This window comes from Terrapene carolina, unplaced genomic scaffold, assembly GCF_002925995.2.
Source record: "Terrapene carolina triunguis isolate 2854851 unplaced genomic scaffold, T_m_triunguis-2.0 Scaffold66, whole genome shotgun sequence".
Lineage (NCBI taxonomy): Eukaryota > Metazoa > Chordata > Testudines > Emydidae > Terrapene > Terrapene triunguis.
In genome coordinates, this window is record NW_020664417.1 from 69,182,704 (window position 1) to 69,204,953 (window position 22,250).

The 22,250-nt window shown below is 40.3% G+C and overlaps 1 protein-coding gene across 1 annotated transcript in view; it reads right to left on the reverse strand.

Annotated features, from left to right (window-relative positions):
* Positions 1–216: 216 nt before the first annotated feature.
* The window catches only part of STIM2 (stromal interaction molecule 2), a 139,591-nt gene continuing 117,557 nt past the window's right edge, over positions 217–22,250 (reverse strand). The window contains exons 4-12 of the mRNA XM_024204286.3: positions 17,216–17,327; positions 16,336–16,451; positions 12,641–12,818; positions 11,667–11,844; positions 10,748–10,915; positions 10,408–10,508; positions 9,876–10,114; positions 6,862–7,090; positions 217–4,480 (exon numbers count right to left, since the gene is read on the reverse strand). Of these exons, the coding sequence (XP_024060054.1) occupies positions 4,000–4,480; positions 6,862–7,090; positions 9,876–10,114; positions 10,408–10,508; positions 10,748–10,915; positions 11,667–11,844; positions 12,641–12,818; positions 16,336–16,451; positions 17,216–17,327 (1,802 nt within the window). The 3' untranslated portion in view covers positions 217–3,999. The remainder of the gene's footprint in view (positions 4,481–6,861; positions 7,091–9,875; positions 10,115–10,407; positions 10,509–10,747; positions 10,916–11,666; positions 11,845–12,640; positions 12,819–16,335; positions 16,452–17,215; positions 17,328–22,250) is intronic.

Consider the following 22,250-nt stretch of genomic DNA (forward strand, 5'->3'; position numbering starts at 1 on the left):
GGTTTAAGTCTGAATAAGAAAGCCTATTAGGAAAGGTTTCATTTCAATGTGCCCAAAAAGCAGAGGTTAATCTAGTAGAGAGAGTGTAACAGGAATAGGCCTGTCATCCCCCAGGGCAGCAGGTACTACTTCTATTCATATGACCAGCTTGGAGACATTTTTGAACCCTTTCTTGTCCCCTGGAATGAGAAAGATTGTAAGTTTCTCTGTTCAAACTCTTGTGCTCTACACTCATATGCACCTTCATAAGCCCTTTTAATGTCCAAACAGTGGGACTGACTCTCCCATTGCACTAGAGGGAAGGGCGTACACGCAGAACATACTGCTCTGGTGCTGGCAAAACTCAGTTTCACAGTTGTGCAGAAACAGTGGAATAGCATGCAAAGCCACTTTATATTTGTGAAAGAGCAAGAATTGGCTGATAAGATAAGCAAGATGGTAGAAAGAAAAGCTTGTTTATCTGGCAGACAGAGCAACTGGGAATACTTTAAAGGTTAATATTGTTAAAGTAACAGAATGCGCAGCTTCAAAATAAATCTTATCTAAGATCTAAAGGACTAGGTGCAGCTTCAGATCAGGTCTGTCTTCATGGGGAGTTTAAAGAGAGGGTCTCAAAAATGTGGATTAGGGGGCAAGCACTTTCTACTGAAACCTCCAACGAGAGTTGAGTCATAAACTTTGAGCATGCTAACTGACGCCAACATAAAACCTTTGCTACAGAGAAAGGATTATCTGGAGGTACACCAATAACAGTGTGTTCTTAGGCTGTCACCAGTAGAATGTTTTTGTCCATACTATCCAGAAGAAGTAATAGACACTACAGTCTCTCTCAAATTTAGCAGGATATAGCTACCTCTCAGAAACTCCTTCATCTTGCAGTGTTAACCTCTCATGCACCTAGCTATCAGGTACATAATTTGCCAAATTTGATTCTGAGTAGAAAGCACTTGGCACCTGAAGTAGAGGCATCTTCTGTCTAGGAACAGTTGGAAAAGGTCAGCAAATCTTGTTTGTCCTATTCTTCCAGCAACCTTCTGCAAGAAGAGAAGCAAACACAAATACACAGGAGGTCCCTGGAGAAGCAGCTACAGCAGCTATGTGGCATCAAGTGATTCTCTGTACTGGCTTCAGCAAGTAGAATTGAATGCGTCTCCCCATCTAACCCTATTCACTGGAAGTCTGATGAGAAAAGGCACCACCCACTCGAAAACATGTTTTAATGTAACCTGCCTGAGATATATTTGTGTCTATAAAAATATATGTATGACTATAAAATGGCATATATTTGGCCTCCTTTCCCCCCACTCTTTGTTACTTGAGTTCTTGGATTGTAAGCTTTTTAGGGGTGCCTACCTATGTACAGAGCCTAGCACAATGGGCCCCCAATCCTGATCATGGCCTCTGGGCACCATCATAATATATTCAATAAAAAAACAAAAACAAAAACAAACAAAAAAAACACCTCTCCTACTTCAGATAATCCTCAGAGCATGATTTTAGATAGACATCCCAGGAGCCACTCTGATCATAGACACAATATTGGCTGAGAGCGTCAGAGAGTCCTGTGCCATTCAAGGGTGTCTAGGAGGACTGGCAAGTCTCCAAGAGCACTTCAATGGTTGCCTTGCCAACTGGACTCATTGATGTCAGCCAATCCAAATAGTTGAAGTGGAAAGACAGTTAGCTGAGCACAGGAAAACCTGTAGGTCATTTTAAGTACACCGCACCCCTCTATCTACAGGATGTGGACATATGCCATATCCCTCCACAGGAAGGTTGGATTTGCTGAAGCAGTTTGCCAGGGAGAATCCACCTTCAACACCAGTGACCAAAACTGAGCTTTTTCTCCTGGCAAGCAACTTCTAAAGTCTGGTTGCATTAGCCTGGCGGGCAACCAAGGTGCTGAGAGCCACCCATCTGTCTGATCAGATATTTAAATTATGAGCGTTAACAGGATGGCATTGTTCAACATCTTCTTTAGAAGGATAAGGGATAATGCCTCCAGAGTAGCCAGGTTAGCGGCAGGGGTAGTCAATTATATTCTGGATCAGTTTGAGATGGCAAGTTGCCTAAACTTATCAAAACGACAAACAACCAGTAACTGAAATCTGAAATAACTACGCTTAAAAGCTCCAACACAGAAGAGACGCTGCTTTTCTGGACATATTAACTTCAGCTGGTAATTTCGATATTCTTTATTTTTTCATAGGGCATAGTAAAGGTTTCTGCTAAAAATACCACCACGACCTTGCAAATGCATATAAACAAAGCGAAATCCCATATAATGGGACCTTCGTGCAAAAATAGGAAAGCTATGTATTGCTTCAAGTTTAAACAAATGGTTAAAGGGTTTTGTTAACGTCTCCTTACCAGCAATCTGTTTAGGCAGTCAATGAATTCATTGTTTTCTACAGTACAGTGTGTGTGTACTGGCAAGGTTTGAACTCCTAATCACAGAAGTCCAATCACAGCAGCAGCTACTGAGGCCACTAACACAACCCCATAGCAGAACTGAAGAGATCTAGTCATCACAGGATAAATTGCTTGTGTTCACTAGAGCAAAAATATTTCTTTGGAATTCACCTCAAAGAAAACTGTTGCTCAGCATTAAACATTTTCAGACAAACTGAATAAAAAAGGCACTGTTACTCAGTACATTTTGTTCATCTAAATGTAAAAAATGGTGATGGTTTTGAACAACTAGCGACTGTTTTCCTAAGAAGGCTTCTTTGTTACCCAATGGTAATTTAATGCCTTATGATAAAAGCTTGTTTAATGTAAAAGCTGCTTTATCTGAAGCATGTCTTGATTCTCAATTTAAAGTCTTTAAATTACACTAGTTCATAATAGTCTATGTACATTATAAAATTAATAGACCATTTACTTCAACCAGACATGTCTGAACAGCTAACTCCTCAAACTATACAAAAATAAACAGTTTGAAATCCTAAAAAGGGACATAAAGACATTGTTAAAAGCTAATAACAAAAATAATTTATACACTTATAAGCATAAGCAACATAGCCTGTAGCAGGTTCAACAAACAGGTCCTCGGGAATATGTCTGAAAGAGAACATCAGCTAAAATCAGAACAATTACAAGCACAAGAATGTCTCCAATTTATTATCTTTACCATAGTACAAATTTTCATAAACCAAACATCCTTTGTCTGTCAAAGTCTGTAAACAAGTGCCCGTATTCTCCCCCTCCCCATTGTAAGTATGTGAATTTTTTTAAGTCCTTCAATCAAGTTTCATTCCATCGCTTGCATAAGGAATCAAGAGCCTCTTCTCTTGTTAAATTATCTATATATTTTATCATACAGCCTGCAATGCAGTAAAATCACAGTGAAAGCCCTGGGAAAAAAAAGATCTTTACAGCAGGACTTGAACCGTTCTAATAATAAATGCATCTAATGAAGCGTCCCATAAAAAAAGTGTGGGGTTTCCATTTCCAGAAATCAAGTCAATTAGAAATCCTAGGTTCTACTTAAAAACCCCAAAAGATCTAAAAGTGTGAAGACCCATCTCCTCAGTCATTTATAAATCCTAGTTTCACTTGCAGAGATACTTTTCCAGTCTGGAAAACAGTAGTGCAATTTAATTAGTTTTACTTCTTTTAAGTTACTTAAGTTCAGTAGGTAAATGTCATAGCTCTGTGGAAAGATAAGAAGATGATCTGGTAAACAAGAAATTTTGGCAAGCCCATGCAGGCTTACTAGTCCATTAAAGCTTGTCAGTCCAAAGTGGCATTTTTAAAAAGTTATAGATAACTAAAAACAAAGCAGAAATAAATAGGCAGAAATAACTAAACTGTCTGAACTTTTGATTTCTCATTAACAGCTGGCATGATCTTTAACGTTAGGGTCATTTAAATAGTAGACAGTTGACCTACAGGGCATTCCACTATGACGTCCAGTCTGGAAGACCCAAATGGAACTACGTTCCTGAAGTTTAGGAAGCCTAACATTGCCACTGTTATGGGTTACTTCTCTGTGCCTCACTTAGATTTTTTCTTAAAGAGGCTTTTAATTTTTGATGGCTTTTTGTTTTTCTCGCCATTCTGGCATAGATCCTGTGGGATGCTACTGATCCTAGGGACAGTGGAGACTTCATGAATGGGTTTACTTTCACTGCTGGCTGAGGAAGAGGAGGTGTGGTGAGGCTTTGGGACTGGGATCCCACTAGAAAGCTGGTTCATGCTGCAGGACTTCTCCAGGATGCCATTGTACACTTTGTTCGCAGGACTAAATATCATGCTTTTAGTTTCTGTTAGGCCTGGGCAGTCAGGAGAACCCCTGGAAATATCTGCAGTTAGTGATGATGAGTCTCCTGTGGACGATTCCTCTAGCGACAGTTCCTCCCGGGATACCTTTTGTGGAGATAGAGGTTGGTACATCTCAAGACTTGAAGGAGGAGACTGTTTCCTTCCGAAGGATGAGTTTAAGGAGTCACACTCTGAACCAGCATCCTGTACTTCCCTAAGTAAATGCAAAGAGAGAGGAAAGAAACTGTTAGACCAAAATTGCCTTAATGCAATTAAGAGGAGAAAGAAACCAGTTTAAAATCTATGCCACTAGACTGCAACCACCCACTACACTCATATCACTAGAAGTGGTAGGTAAATGCTGAACAGCTTAATTTACAATAAGAAAACCAGATCAGTTCAGATCGCAGATCTACGAATGGCAGTTTTATGTATCAAGTATCAGAGGGGTAGCCGTGTTAGTCTGGATCTGTAAAAGCAGCAAAGAGCCCTGTGGCACCTTATAGACTAACAGACATATTGGAGCATGAGCTTTCGTGGGTGAATACCCACTTCGTCGGATGCAGTTTTATGTATGTAACCTTGTAATCTGATACAGATGTGACAGTAATTTTAGGTATGTGTCACACTGCTACCAATTGGGCAAAAAACAGATTAAAACTACCAGAGACCATAATAAAATATTACTTATTTGATTGCCATTAGGTAAAAGAAGCTGAACGATTTTAATCTCAGCCAAAATAAGCATCAAGCTCGGTTCAGTCAGTTGCACCTCATTGTAGAAGAGCAACAACCCTTGTCCAAATAAAGCATTAGAATAGTCTCTTTAAAAAATAAATAAATAAAGTATGGTTCTGGAAGAGCCATACTGAGGAGTTCCCTAAGACCTAAAGAACAAAGCAGCCTGAAGCAACTAAATTAGAAGGGTATTTTCATACTGGCATAAGCTTGGGGGAAAAAAAAAAAAAACATTTATACAATATGAAATTTACTTGGCCTGTGTTTTAGTTGTTAATGAAGCCAGTTCTTTTGATAACCTTAATCCTTCTGATCAATACAACAAGTGAAAGAATAATTGTGTATTTACGAGAGGACAAGATGGTGTGCTAGGATTGATTGTCATGTCACAAATTTTGAATGAATTTACTACAGAAAAACAGGTGGAGAAGATTGGCTGTGAAGAAACAAAACCTCTGTTAACCAGCAACAGAGTAAATAAAGTTACAAAAGTCACAGAAGCAGCAGATTAATACATTTGAAAGTTTTCCCCAGGGTAGACATCCTCACCTTTCAATATACAATCTAACTAGTCCATGTGTTACATGGCTAAAGGAACTTAACTTTCTCCTAAGAGAAAGTGTAGCAACAGCATGAGTTCTAAAGTCTGCTTTTGGTCCAGGTTAAAGCTGTAAGCACAAACTATCGCAAAGAAACTGGATTAGTTTAGTACACCCAGGACAGTGGCAGAACTGAATTAAACCTTTTGCACTGGCTAATTAGACTCAGACTTTAAGGCCAGAAGGGACCATCCTGATCATTTTGTCTGATCTTCTGCACACTGCAGGCCAGAGAACCACACACACCCGTAATAGACCCTTAACCTCTGTCTGAGTTACTGAACCATGATTTAAAGACTTAGTCTGCAGAAGAGAAGGATTAGGGGGGATTTGATAGCAGCCTTAAACTACCTGAAGGGGGATTCCAAAGATGATGGAGCTATGCTGTTTTCAGTGGTGGCAGATGACAGAACAAGGAGCAATGGTCTCAAGTTGCAGTGGGGAAGGTCTAGGTTGGACATTAGGACAAATATTCCACTAGGAGGGTGGAAGCACTGGAATGGGTTACCTAGGGAGGTGGTGGAATCTCCATCCTTAGAGGTTTTTAAAGCCTGGCTTGACAAAGCCCTGGCTGGGATAATTTAGTTGGGGTCTGTCCTGCTTTGAGCAGAGGGTTGGATTAGATGACCTCCTGAGGTCATTTTGAACCCTAATCTTATATGACTCTATGACTTCAAGTTACAGAGACTCCACCATTTATACTAGTTTAAACTTGCAAGTGACACATGCCCCATGCTACAGAAGATGGTGAAAACCGCCAGGGTCTCTGCCAATCTGACCTGGGGGAAAATTCCTTCCTGACCCCAAATATTGCGATCAGTTGGACCTTGAGCTATGGGCAAGACCAGCAGCCACACACCTGGGAAAGAATTCTCTGCAGTAACTCAGAGCCCTCTCCATCTAGCGTCCCATCACCGGCCATTGGGGATATTTGCTACTAGCAGTCACAGATCGGCTACACGCCATTGTAGGCAGTCTTATCATACCATCCCCCTCATAAATTTACCAAGCTCAGTCTTGAAACTAGTTAGGTTTTTTGCCCTCACTGCTCCCCTTAGAAGGCTGTTGCAGAACTTCACTCCTTTATATTCACACAGTAGCACGAACAGCCCAACTGTTGTTCCATTTGGGTCCAATAATTTAATTTATATTATTCAGCTGGCTACTTCATCATTTGACACAGTTCAACCTCTAACACTTCATAATTATATAGAGCAATCCAACCAGAGTTCTAATAATGTTTTGCTATTTGTCATACCATTGTTTCTCAGCAGTGAAGTAAATTGCCTCTTCCTCCTCCTCAGTACGATAAAGAGCAGGGCAGCTTGACACTGACAGGATGTCAGGGTCAGGGGAATGCAAGGTATGCGGCGTATGTTGAGCATGTTGAGTATGCGGAGATTGTGGAGATGGTGGCACAACATTCCGCCTTGAGCGACACACACTACTACTTCTTGCTAATGTGCTGGGAGGCTTTACAGTGGACCCTGGGGGAAGAAAAAACAAACCGTGTTAATTTAAAATTAACATAATCTACTCTGAAAACCCTGTCAGCAGATTCTCTCCCTGAGGGCAGGTACACCAGGTTAATGATTCTGGGAGTCAGTCTGCACCAGCCCCAGTGATTCTTAGCGTTGCTATGAGGCTGCTCTCAGCTGACTCTTAGGGTATGTCTACACTACAAAATTAAGTTGACATACAGCCACCGCAGTAATGAAAGCGGTGTTTCACGTCCACGCTGTCCTTCTTCTGTCGGCAGTGCCCATCCTTACCAGGAGTGCTGCCACTGATTTACTTATGTGGGGCATTGAGAGCCCTGGGGCCGCAGGGCTCTGGCTGTGATGCCTGGAGCAGTAGGGCTGACAACCAACAGAGGATGTAAATAATGCAATGTCTACATGAACACTGTATTACCCTAACTACATCAACTTAAGCGCTACGCCTCTCGCGGAGGTAGAGTTATTAAGTCGATGTAGTGGGGGACTTACATCGGTGGGAGCTACATTTAGTATAGATGCTCTGTAGTGTAGACCAGGCCTCAGGTATGGTTCTTAATGGATGATAGGGGTAACAAAGCTCTGCTTTGTCACACCTTGTGGACCAGGAGATGACAGCTAGTGCAAGACCCATTCCAACAGAGCATTCCTTTGACCATTTGCATCCAGATTCTGAGCTCTGTGCCTCCTGGGCAGCCCAAAGAGGCCAAATCTCATTTGAGAATCTGGCCCTACATGTTTATAGACTAGAAATGGTGGTGCTGAATTAGTATGAAGTACATAATTATTCTCATCCATTCTACTTTCGTGGTCATTCAAATCTTGCAAAAGTGAAGCTTTCTGAACGAGCACCAGAAGCACCACTGTTTTTAAGATAATTTCACCTAACCAAAAAGAAGGATGGAAATAATACAAATTACAATCATGAATGCTACAGTCATTAAATGTGATTTATTTTTCTAGAATTGCAATAGTGCACTCTCTCAACAGGAGTGCCAACCAAAATGAAAGCAAGCAAAACACCTTTGTCCAACTTCATTTGTAATGGGACCTTTTTTCCTATTTGATAATTCATTTTTCAAGATCTGCTACACCAGTCCAGACACCAGTCCATTCCTCCCTGCCAGCAGATGGTGAGAGCAAAACAAAAGAAAAGCCTGATAGGAGGCTGCAGACGTTGCAGTTTCTGGAAATCTTCCAATCTGGTTTCAGTTTGGATAGCATGCAGATTAGCAATGCTCTCATGTAGAAGTGGGCCCATGGAACTATTTAAGACTCTCTGTTGTGGACGAGTTTCCACCAAGTTTTCCATACCAAGACTACTGTAGTTTGTATTGTCTGTCATGGACAAAAAAGGCCATGCCCAGCCAGGGGTCAAGTTTGCTTACTCAACTAAAAATGTCAGAAAATCTAAGAATTTTGCAGTCAAGTCTGGACTGACACCATCTGCACTTTTCTTCCTGGGATGCTGTGTTAACCTTGGATAAACTATATTCTCCCTTCCTGTGTATTAACTAGGCAAAAGTCTAAATATAAATATGTAAGCAAACAAGACAGGCAAGGACAAGGCACATGTTGCATTGACCTCTACTTGCTGGAATCTCACATTCAGTTTAGTTACCATCCTACTCTCAGTGGTGAAGGTCACTGGGGAAATCACAACTTATGATGTAACTAGCAGCACCTGACCTAAACATATCAGATATCTCTGCTCCTCAGTGGGAGATGATGAGAGCATGCAAGCCAGACCAGGGAAGCGAGTTTGGGACCAGAGGCGAAAGTGCCCTTGTTCACAACTGACCTTTCTGCAGCACCAGGAACAATGCGAGTGTCAGACAGAGCCTACTTTTCGTTTCTATCCTCTAACTCCTGTGCATCTAACTCCCTTAGGAGCCTTTTAAAAATACAGTGCTGGTATTTTCAAAGGAAATTAGAATCAACAAGAAATTGTAGAAGTAATTGCCACAAAATTTTATCCCTTCTTCAATTCTTCAGTTTGATTTTTTGTGTGTGCTGAAACAGTCAAGTGTAAGCTCATCTCAATTCATCTTCACTGTCTAGTTAATCCCAGCTACATATAAGATGATCTCTCTTACTGATGCAATGACTTAAGTCAGACATCAGGATGGTCTGACTCTCCAGTGTATTCAATCAATTGCCTCCCAGCGTAAACACTCTGTTTGAAAGCTTCCTCAGACAACACCACTTTTTTGTTCCAGTCATTAAAGAATGCTTGGGAAGCTATGTAGCACACATCCTCCCACAGAAAGTATCATCTCTCTTCCTACCTGCTCATCTGACTTGACAGAAACTCCTGCCCTTCCATAATGGCAGGGCAATGAGCCAAGAGCAAAGTTACAGGGTAAATTTAGGATTATGGATATTACTGGAAAAACAACTTACCTATTTATGGTGACCAGACTGAGGTTATTCTTTTTTTCAGAATGAAGAGTAGGAGGAAATAGTTTTTATTGCTTCACGTTACCTTTATTTCAACTCCCAGCCCATTTACTGTACTTTCTATCTAATTAATAGAAGACTCATGCAGGGGCTTGTTTTCTTTGAAGATGTCCATCACCATTACCTTACGTTTTGTTCTGCTCGTCTACTTCCTGCACTCCTCCTTCGGAGATTTCTTTTCTCCTAAATTTCTGTGCTTTAGGTTGCCCTCCTGCTCAATTTTCCCTTTACTGGTAACTCTTCTCGCCACTCAACGTCTCTCCCCCACTCCTGCTTCCCTTCCTCAATATTTCCCTTTGGAGTATATACCACATACCATGAAACTGTGCAACTATTGGAGGGGTGTCTTCATCTAAGTCATCAACTCCCCCAGCAATTGGGTAAGGTGGAATGGAGACTCGGGGCATCACCACCCAACTGTGATCAGAGTAGAGAGAGGATGTCAGGCTTGGTAATCCTGAGTTGTGTGCTATCTGAAAGCCACAGATCTTCTCAATCTGCTGCCATCGATAGAGACGCTCTCGCAAACATGTTGTCAATTCAGAGAGTGCTTTCCTGGAAAAATAAAAACAATACTGTAGTTAGTTACTATGTCACTGGACTAAAACTTGAATGCTGGACATAGTATGGAACAGTAACAGTATAATCACTGCAGCATTTCAGAAAGCAATCACTATTCTTAGGAGTGTGCAAAAACTCACATTACAACATCTTCTGACAGTAGATTTTTACTTAAAGTACAATAAAATTAAAATGCTGAATTCCTTCATATAATTTTCTTAGTGAACTTCACTGTTTCTGGCATAAAAGAAAGCAAGGGACAATATACATCTAGTTAATGCTCTTACTTTGCTTCAAGGATTTTGTGGTCCACCTCATCTAGGGAGGAGCTGTGTGCAACATGTAATGTCCCAAATACAGTGCTTCTCTTCTTTTTAATTTTTTCTGCCTAAAATGCAGGATAAACATGAAGCCAAAGGCTGTATAAATAATGCAGATAACAAAAAATAATTTGAGAGGACATAAAGGCAGTAAGTATCTGAATGAAACAGGACTTTTATATTCTGACTGCAGAAAATGTAAGTAATCAACATTCTATCCTATCAGAATACTCTATATCCAACAAAATGGACAGGTCTGTGAGTCTTTAGCACATTAACATACTGAAGTAACTCAAAAGTAAATTACCTCATCTTTAGCAATCGCTAGTTGCATTTCTGCATTTTGTCTTTTAATATTGTAGTACTGAACTTCAACCTCATGTGTTAATTGGAGCCATTTCTGCAATGCATCAGGAACAGACCAGTTACTTCTCAGCTCAAACTCCTTCTCGGCCTTCTTTAAAGCCATGCGAACCTAGCAGTCAAAAGAGATGCAAAAGTCACTGAGATAATTTTTCTAAGACTAAAGGTAAAAAGGAGTCTGCCACAAATACTGCTGTAATTACCTCTAAAACTCATTCTTCATGCAACTACACTCTGGGATCATGTAGCTCTGGCATGTGGTTCTTTGCTCAAGAGTAAGTTGTGAGAAGTTTCTGAAAAGTCATGCTGTGGATTTGCATATACTGGACCAGCCTCAAACTTTCTGTTCCTATTTTACATTGGTGACCAAGCTGAAACTAACACTTACTGATATGCCACAACTAATTTCTAATACTATACATTAGATTTACACTAAAGAAAATATAAGCAACAGTCTGGTAAAGACACCTGTTGCTTCTGTTCTGGTAGCAAGAAGGAAACCAAGGTGGGATTATTTCCCTCCTTCATAGGTCTAGTTTTGGCATTGTTTGGCCCATGTACATTATGTACAGGGACTTAAAATATGAAGCATTGTTCTTTTAAATATGTTTCAGTAGCATATCTAAGGGGGCCATATGCTTCACAAGTTTTAATAATGGTCAGTGTATATGCTTTTTCTATGGCTGTAAAGAAATGAAATATTCAGAGGCTTAGAGGATGCTTCCAGGACAATAAACCTAGCATCACAGAAATGCCACTTGGAAAAAAAAAATAAAAAATAACCATCTCTCCAGTAAACTAAACCACAATAAAACCAGGAAATTAAGTTAAGAAAATTGAAATGTTCCATAGTTCATAAATACCTGTACTAGTTCCTCCTCTGCATACTTGAGTCTGCTCAGTTCACATTCGGCTCCCTCCCTCAACTCCCTTAGTCGATAAGCTTCTCGTTTTGCATCACTGATTTCATCCATCATTTTGCGCTCCAGGTTTTGTTTTTCTACAGCAACATTTCTGTTTTCTTCCTGTGCCTTCTCAAGCCTTAAGAACATAATTAAGCAAAAAAGTGAGAAGCTACTCAAAGAACAGTGATTAAAGATGCAGGGTTCTGGTAAAGAATGAAGCCTATACAGATTGCATGCAACACTTCAATATAATTTGCAGCATTTATATCCAAATTCAATCATAAATCAGCCTCAAACACCTCAGATCTAATTTATCAGTTTTAATGATAATCTCCTTCATATATACTTTAAGGGTATGAAAGTAGACAAAAATACCAGGCTTATAATAAGAGTTATTGCCTTAACTATGGAGAAGGCACTCTTTCTCCATACTGATAGAAAAACAGTAAGCAATTTGCAGTGCAGGCTTGTCTGGATTTCATGTGCTCAAAAAGCTGTAAGGAAGATGCTACAAGAAGTTTTCTTCCACAACAAAACAGGCTAAGAAACGGTTTATCCCAAATTCAGCCATAATCTCCAGTAATAAAGCTTGTTTCCTACATCAACAGGTAAGGTAACAGATTAACTCACCACTGTCCCTTTTATATTCATCTGACCCACCTCTGTATCCATTTCTCTTTCCTTTCCATTGCTCAGCTCTCACATTACAGTTTAAAATGTCAAGGAGATATTTCAACATGTCACACACAGATATGTTCATTAAGACTGCAGTTAAATGTGCGCAATGAATTGAGGAAGGTGCACAAAACTCAGTGCCTGTTCTAGTCAAATTGTTATCTTTCATTTTATTGCTTTAAATGCTAAACATCATTACCTCAAAATATAAAGCTTAGACAAATCACTGAACATTTAAACCTTTTCAGTTCACATACCTCTCCTGCACATCAAGAAGGCTTTGCTCTGCTGTCTGGAGGCTTTCTAGATCTTTCATCATTTTTGTGATGTGCTCTCTTGAGGTCTTGTTCTGAGTATGTGCAAACCAGTAGCCTCCAAAACCAATCACTATAGAAATTGCTAGTACAAAATCCTTCATCCAGTTGTGAGATGGGCCTGTACAAATAGTTATAACAATCAAGTACTGTGCAGATTTAAAAGGTGCACTATTGAAATCACTTCTTTTCAGCACATAAAAATGGTGCAACTTGGAACTCAGAGAGAGATTCCAGACCATTTAACCAGCAAGATCTCTCCACATACCCACTGAAATTATTTTGGGGGCATTTTAACACAAAACCAACAGCTCTGTTGCTAATATTATATTCTATCTACGAGAGATTAACTTAAATGCTTACTGTATACTGAAAAGATAACGAATCTTCTACATGATAATTACACATTGACTCTTCATTAAGCATTTCTATTTCACAGGCTACAGTATAGCTTAATCCATTATCAAATTATGTGGCTAGTGAGTGCTGGGTCTGATCCTACAGTCCCTCCTCTGCATGCAAAAAAACTGTCCTTGATTTCCATGGGAGTCCCTCAAGGGAATGGGTGAATGATGGGGCTCAGACTAACTAAGTGAATTTTACAAGGTCAATATGAATCTAAAGTTTGGTTACCCAACTAAAAAGATATGGTTGTCATTTTCTTTTATATTAAAAAATAGTATTTAAAGTATCCAAAAAAGCATTTAATAAATGAATTGCTGCTGTATGCCGCATCCTCAGGAATAAGGAAGCGATCTAATCTGAATGTTAAAATACTGCATGTAACAGGTTTACAGACTCGGAAGCAACATTTGGGAAACAAGGATTCAACAGTATAAAAGATTATAGCTTTCACTGTATACTCTATACTCCTCACATAAATATTTCAATAGGGAAATGTTTAAAGTATTCCTGGGAACAGTGTGTGCCTACTTTAAGGCCACAGATGACAACTAGCCTCCTGCCTCAGTTATTCTGTAAATAGCAACAAACAAGTTCTAACATCCCACACCACACTTGAGAGTGTACATTTAATTGGGCACCCACATTCTCCTGAATGCAGAACTGGGTGCAGCTGCTTCATCAGCATTCCAAAGGAGGAAGTTAATAAAGCAGCAGCCTGGGACGGCCAATCATCTGTTCTTTCAGCCATGCTTAGGAGGAAAGACAGGCATCTAGTTTTCACGTGCAGCCTCCTGTCTCAGTTAAGGCACCCAAGATTTTTAAGTGCAGGTCAGCAGCTTGCCAATTTGATGGCAAGTAATTAAATTTCACTTGCCCAAACTGAGTTTTGCTGCTTGTGAACACCAAGAATTTTCCTTATCTGGTTGGGTCCTGGGCTTGTCAAGTCAGATGTGTGTGTGTGTAAAATATTTTAGATTAGATTTTACAATACCTTTTAAATAATTATGCATGGCATTTCTAATTTGCACAGTTGTGGTACTGTGAAGAAAGGACAGATATAATTGCACACCTGGAGACTTCACAATGTCTCAACAGGTACCCAAGATTTGCACATGAATCAATATGAATGATCTTCTCTAACACAGAGGTTCTCACACTGTGGTCCAACAAGCTCTATTCAGGTGGTCTGCAGATAGTTCCCTCTAAGGTGCACACCTGGGCGGCCGCACATAAGAGAATGAAGGGCCACCCACCTAATTAGTGGAGCCATGCAGGCATGGGTCCACTAATGAGGTGCCTGGACCCTGGAGAAGATGCACATGTAAGGTGAGGTGGTGGCCTTGGGGGGAATAAGGGGTAGGTGGGAGGGGGCAGTGGGGTGAAAAGAGGGGGTTGGGAGGAATTTGGGACGTGCAGGGCTGCGACTGCCAGAGAAAGAGGTGACTTTCCCCAGTTCCAGGGCTGCAGCTGCCGGGGAGAGACCCCCCTCCTTCCCAGGCCTAGCTCGGGAGCTGCCACTGTGGGGGAGAGAGTGAGCTACCCCTACTCCTTCGCAGGGGCTGCCACGGTGGGAGAGAGAGGGCACGTTCATCGCATTAGAAAGGTGAGACTACTCATATTAAAATGAGTTGTGTGCTTTTTTTGTAGAACAAAAAAACGTTAATTACGATTAAGGTTTTTTTTATATAGCGCTTTACAATAGTTCACTAACGGTACAAACAACATTTGCAAAGATCATTAATTGGTCCGCTGAGACCCTCAGCAATTTTCAAGTGGTCCGTGGGAAAAAAAAAAAAAAGTTTGTGAACCACTGCTCTAACACAAACTGGTTCTAGATAGCACCTGGCAGATGAGCTTCCCTAGAGGACACTATCCTTCAGAATTGCAGTATCCTCCTCAAACAGCATAGATGAAATGATAGGCCTCACTAGTCAATCCACTAAAGCTTCACAGCAAGAAATAATGTGTTAAGTTTAAAAAGATCATTTGTTAACCAGATGGAACAAAAACAACATTACAGAAAGGTGGGACTCACGCTATTGAAGAGATATTTCTGTACAAGTAAAGGAGTTTTGCAATAAATTTTGCTGCACTGGAAGTTAGCGTTCCATCTAATCTCACTTTCAATAATATGACTGCAGGAGTCATTTATTTATATGCAGTTCTGACATGTCCATCTGGACCAATGTGCATATGTTATCAAGTATTTCAGAAAGTGAGCTGCGATCCTTGAATCAATAGACAACACTAAAATAAGTGATTACAGAAGCCCAAGACAGAGTCATACTTCAGGTTCCAGTTAATTTTCTCATAAAGTGAGGCCTATGAAATGCCCTGTAAAGAAAATAATCTTGGATACTATCATGAAGGCCAGAATGAAACTGATTTTTATACATTTTTTTTTCCTATACAAAAGGTATTTGAAAACGGATAAGAAGTCAATAACGCTTCTTTTTAAATGAAACACGTTACTAGAAATCTATTGCATGAACTCCTTTCTTAACAATTTTTCTAGGATCCACCTGAAGTTTTGTGAAGCAAAGGGTATAAGCTACATTTTTAAAAAATGTAATGTTTCTATTAACTCAAAATATTAACTTTTTCAAAACTTCCCAGACTTGTGGCTTTGTGCTGCATCCATTATCCTATTTGACAATTTAATAGAGCCTACACTTGTGGAATGTCTAAGAGTTTGGTCTTGTCTAGGAAAAGTGGTTGGTTTTAAGTCAAGCTTAGCTAATACGTATTAGCTAAATCCAACTTAAATTAATTTTTTTCCTAGGGTAAATTGAGGGAAACAGTTTTAACTTGACTTTAATCATACTGGTTAAATTAAGCAAAATATTACCCAGCCTCCCAACCAGGAAAATAAACAAGTTAAGGTTGGGCTTAACTAGCACATTAACCAAAACCCAACTAACAAAATCAAAGAAGATTCAGAGCACTACCATTAGGTCAGCACAAAAAAGATTTCAAGAATTTACTAGACTATTAGGTGACACACTAAAATTAGTACTTTATACTACTATACAAAGGAGGGCAGTTAGATTTCCTATTCTGATGTCTTCATTGTCTTAGCTGATGTCCCACAACTGTGAGCTAAATAACGAACCAATGTACTGACCAAGTGGAGTGAGGTGTCCCACCTACGGTATATAATCTCAGTCTAAAAGCAAAAAATTGGTGTTTGAATTCTTACAGCTACAAGTTAGAAAAAACTAGATAATACTAACGTGCGAGAGGTCCGAATAAAACAACATCCAACGCCTTCAGCTGAAGTTTCTGTCTGTGGCTCCGTTCAATGATTTTCAGATGAGAGATCATAAAAGCAGGTTCATTTACTGCTATCCTGTTCATAATAAATCAAATGTTATTCTCACACACATTTTCATGTAAGCTACACACAGAACTATACTGTAGAAGAATTACTGTAGTGTGTTAATCTATTTGCAATGTATATTGATAATATTTACACAGTTAACACCGAGATAGCAAGAGATATAACTCATATCTCTAATATTTTATGACTTATCTTATCAAAAGCATTACACTATGTAGTAATGGTTTTCCTATTTTCTTTCCACTCTGCAACCACCACTAATTAAATCCATTTTGTAGAAGTTAAATGCAATGGCTTATGTGCAGCCTGATGGCATCAAGTCCCCTAACATACTTAATACTTGTAAAAATCCAACAGTTAATACTGAAGGGCAAAGTCTGCAAAGTCTTTTCATGTCCACACTGGCAATGTGTTTCTACTAAGCTGAATACATCTGTAGCTTTTCAACAGAAATTAGCTACCACAAAGCTAAGTGATTGCTATTGAAACACTTCGGTGGCAAATTATTTGTAAAAGGAAGAAAGTCATGAAACTGAGGTAGGGAACACTGGCTGGAGACAAATGACTTTCAGGAATATTTTGGCAGAAGAAAATTGAAATTCTGGTTCCCTGGCCTTTCAGAATTGCAGGCCTACATCAGTTCTCTTATACCTGAGCACAGCCTGTCAGTATTAAATTTATATAATTATCCTGCACAGACAAGCTAGAGAGAACGCTGCCCAATAGAAAAATATAATAAGGTTTTTTAAATTAATCCAGAAGAGAAGGTTCACCTGGGAAGTGTTGTTCCTTTGACACTACTGTCTTTAAAATTCTTCTCATACTGGGGCAATTCAACAAATTCTACCAGCCACTGAAGAGTCTCCTCTTGAGTCCAGTTGTGAACTGCAAGACAAAAGATGGACTATCACAGATGTCTGATTTTCAGGAATACAAGAATAATCAGTACCACAGCTAAAAATAAAACAAAGATGGTAGGATTGGCAGGTTACACAGCCAGCATAAACAAGTTCACCTGGATGGAACCACAGATAAATAAGTATTCATGTTTACTAACAAAAGTTGTTTCTGGCAGTTTGCCTTTTTCATTATATGCTCTTTAGAGACAAAGCTTAAACAAGTTGTAAGTAAACAAGTGTTTAACCAACAGAAACATCAAAAATTCCATAGCATAATTTAGAATTATTTTTTAAAATCAGGGCAGCATCTTGTGACCTATTTTAAGTGCTCTCTCAGCCCCAATTCTACTGTCCTTCATACCCTTACAGAACTGAACATATGCCAGCAGATGCAGTAACACGTAAGGTAATGTGTCAAGATCTTAGCCCGTAGTCCAGGGAGACACCTTTTTTCTGGCATCTTCATACAAACTCATGCCATTCAAACACAGAAATTGTGTATGGGTGAGGGTTTGGGGGGAAGGGGGGGAAGTTGGAGTATTAAAAAAAGTGAGGGGCAGAAATGATGTATGATGGGTGGGTGGGTTTTAACTATTTCTTTATTTAGAAATTAACAGGTTTAAAAATCCTAGCCACTTAAGTATCAGAAACAATACAATAATCATTAGAACAATGAGCTTTTGTTTAGAGAAACACTATACAGTAATATACTCATCAGATCTCTCTATTTAAGAGGGTGATACTATGTTACAGAATGAGCATCTTTACCCTACATGACACACGTCAGGTATTAAATTGAGTGAAATGTTGATTATGATGTTATTAAATTGAATGCAATCTCTGATTATGCATATTTAACAATCCATATGTCGACCCAATGGTAATACTCAAAAAACTGGACAGGTTTATTTGTTTTTTGCAGGTGAATTTACATTGTCTGGGTGCTGAACAAATGAAGAAGTGAGGTTTTTTTACCCACAAAAGCTTATGCCCAAATAAATCTTAGTCTTTAAGGTGCCACCGGACTCCTTGTTGTTTTTGTGGATACAGACTAACACGGCTACCCCCTGATACTGAACAAATGGGGTACAATTAAAAAATACAAAAAAACCCCCAAAAACCTTTCAAATGTTCCTGGGACATCTTGTGTTATGTCAAATTATTTTTCTTACTAAGGAGGTTATTGAAATGAATGTGGACAACAGAAGCTTAAAAAAACCAATTTCCCCCTTATATTTATTTGCAGTGGCTGCTATTACTATTGAAACTGCCAGCCAGCAGTGTACATGACCCTCTGGTAATTGCAGAGGTCTCAGCACACAAGGAAACACTGTCTGGAGCTTTTAGTTTAGATAAAACTGCTGCCTCAGCCCAGCGCAAAGCTTCAGGCACTGTATGCCACTGCTACAGTTTTGCAACTTGTAAGGCTATACACTATAAACGCCTATCTCCTCCACTGTGCTTGCAAAGTTTATCAAGACCCTCTGTGCTTTGGAGCAAATAACCAAGTACTGCCCTCCTTTTGTACATACATAACTTTGCATGCACAAACACCTGCAGGCTTTTCAAGCACTACCACCTGGGCATGGAACTGCTAGACCATTACCTGTAAGTATTTCTCCATGCAACTGTATCCAGATAAGGGAAGGCTAGATTAAGACCCCTTTGAAAATCCGACACTAACAGTGCATTCTCAATAGTGAAGCTTGACAAGGACCCTTTACAAAAAATTGCAAGAAAGATTGCAAAAGCTTTCCACTTGTAAACTGCAGACGCAGTTGTGTACAAACACAACAGAATGTTTTATAGTTCATCAGTATCCATTTCAGACTGTCTAGCACGGTATGATTAACATATGAGTTGAAGTTTCAACTGGGATTCCTACAGATTTATTATTTACATTAGTATATCAATGAAAAACCAGTTTAAGCGTTACCAGATAGTTTCATGGGGGGTTTTAAACTGTTTCAGTTTTACTCTACACTGTTTCCAATGCCACTAATTAGCTTTAAAAATAAATAGTATTCAAGCACTAATAGTTCCCCCACCCTAACTGGGTACAAAGTCATTTTTGTAATGATTGATTCTTCCCGTGCCTCCAGATTACAAATCCTTTAATCTTCTAGGCACTGATCTGCCGGTATTCTGCATCCTGTAATAATTAATCTTCACCAGTTTTGTCCTTTTCCTCTTAAACTAAAAATTGTGATAAGGCAAGATCAGAGGTGAAAGTAAGCCGTGCCAGACCAGCTTACCCACATTGGCGATTTAAAGGGCTCGGGGCTCCTTGCAGCGGCCGGAGCCCAGGGCCCTTTAAATCGCCTCCCGAGCCCCACAGCCGGAGCCCCAGGGTAGTGGCAGCAGGGCTCCGGCTGCCGCTACCCCAGGGTTCCAGCAGCAGGGCTCAGGCACTTTAAAGGGCCCAGGGCTCCTGCAGCGGCCAGAGCTCCTGGCCCTTTAAATCCACACGGGAGCCCTGCCGCCACTACCCTGGGGCTCCGGCAGCGGGGCTTGAGCGGCGCTTTAAAGGGCCCAGGGTTCCGGCTGCTGCAAGGAGCCCCTGGCCCTTTAAATCACTGCCGGAGCCCTGGGGTAGCGGCGATAGGGCTCCGTCGGCGATTTAAAGTGCCCGGAGCTCTGCTGCGATAGCAGTGGCCAGAGCCCCGAGCCCTTTAAATCGCCCCTGAAGCTCCGGGGCCTTTAAATCTTGATTTTAAGCTCCCATACCTCTTCTGGTTGAGGCCACGCTCCTGCTCAGGACTCCGGTACCGGTAAGTCCTTTAACTTACTTTCACCCCTGGGCAAGACCCACTTACACCCCCGAGACCTTTTATAATGAAATGACAAAGGTCTCCTTATTGCAAGGAATTAGAATGCAGTGCTTGTTAAAATCCAGAAATATATTATCTCTAGTAAACCCTATTCTATGCACCAGAGTCAAACACAGGAAGAGTTGCCAAAAAAAACAAAAACAAAAAAGTTCTTTGATCTTATGATTAAAAACAAGACGACCTTCAAGATACATCACCACTCGATAAGGACAATGAACTCTAAGATGTAGGAGCTGTTTCCTGTGGGAATGCTTGATGGAACATGAAGACTTTTTAAAATATTGTGTTATCTACAAATCTCATCTGAATGGCCTGAACTCTGATCCAGAGAAATAGCATCTTAATGTATTTTTGAAGAATGCAACAATTGGTGACTAACAGAAGTGTGGGACTGGAAGGGACCTCAGTAGGTCATCTAGTCAAGTCCCCTGCACACTACGCAGGACTAAGTAATAACTAGACCATTCCTGACAGGTGTTTGTCCAACCTGTTCTCAAAAGCCTCCAGTGACAGACATTCCATATCCTCCGGAGACAATTTGTTCCAGTGCTTAACTACCCTGACAATTAGGAAGCTTTTCTTAATTTCCAAGCTAACCTTCCCTTGCTGCAATTTAAGCCCATTGCTTCTTGTCCTATCCGTAGAGATTAAAACAATTTTTCACCCTCTTCCTTGTAACAACCTTTTATGTACTTGCAAAACTTATCAGAGCCGTCCCTGGGTACAACGAATCAGGGCGACTGCTCTGAGCCCCATGCTTTGGGGGGCCCCGCGGGCCAGTGCAACTGGCTGGCGTGGTCGGTCCTGGAAGTGACGGGTCGGTCCCGGAAGTGATGGACGGATTCGTCACTTCCGCCCCGGGCCCCGCACCCCTCCTAGGGATGACCCTGCTTATTATGTCCCCTTCCATCTTTTCTCCAAACTAAACAAACCCAACTTTTTCAGTCTTCCCTCACAGGTCATGTTTTCTAGATCATTAATCATTTTTGTTGCTCTTCTCTGGACTTGCTCCAATTTGTTCACATCTTTCATGAAGTGTGGCGCTCAGAACCAGACAATACTCCAGTCGAGCCCTTATCAGAAGATACAGGTCAAGAAAATTTTGATTAGATGTAAGATGACAAATTTGATCTGTATTTATCTGGATCCAGTTGAAGGGCACCTCATACACATTCCAAAACTTTGAACTTCTGGGAGTTCTATCATTTATATATATTCCAGTATGCCTTTTCCATTCGTAGCCTAGACCAACCAAACTGTAACATACTTAAAAGGCTCAACAGTAATTTCATATGATGGGTCTCACACACTCTCAAATCTGCTCTCCTTTTCAGTCCTAATGAATGGCCAAAAATCATTACTATGTAACAAATGAGATATACATAACAGTTACTGACAGTCAAGGTAACTATTGATATTAATGCCCAACATGGGGTGATGTTCCTTTTGTAGGAAATCAAGCAAGGAAATCTCACTGTGGGGCAGGTACATTTACAGTGAGGGTTCTACTTGATTAGGAAATCTGTGACCCATTTCCCAGCAATAGCGCAGGTAGCTGCACAAGTACCACCAACAGCACAACCACTTGTGTAAACCAAGAGCAGACACTTTTTACCACTGTGTCATCTAAGCAGCACTTACACAATTGGTAGTACCGGAGCTGCTGCATCTTTGCCAGAAAACAGGAAAGAAATTTCCCAGTGCAGATCTGTCCTGATACTTACATCATCTCTGCTGTATCACGGGTGTGGTTATTTTCTTGTCCTTGCTGGCCTTGCGATCTTGAAGATTTCAAAAAAATATAATCTTTAAAAGCTTTAAACAAGTTTAAAAAAGCAAGCATTTTTTGAAATACTTCTGAGACTGCGAGCCAAACTCAACCAGTTAAAGACTTTATCAAATCATAAGTGGGCAGATTGCTCTGACCATTAATAGCAGCACTCTGTACTCTGCACTGGCTGCTAAAATACTTCAGGGTATAAAACTGTTTGACCCTGAAAAGTGCCTTTGTAATATGGCATTGTGTGGTTTAATATTCATTGTGTTTAACTGACTTCCGATCAAATTTGCAAGTGAAG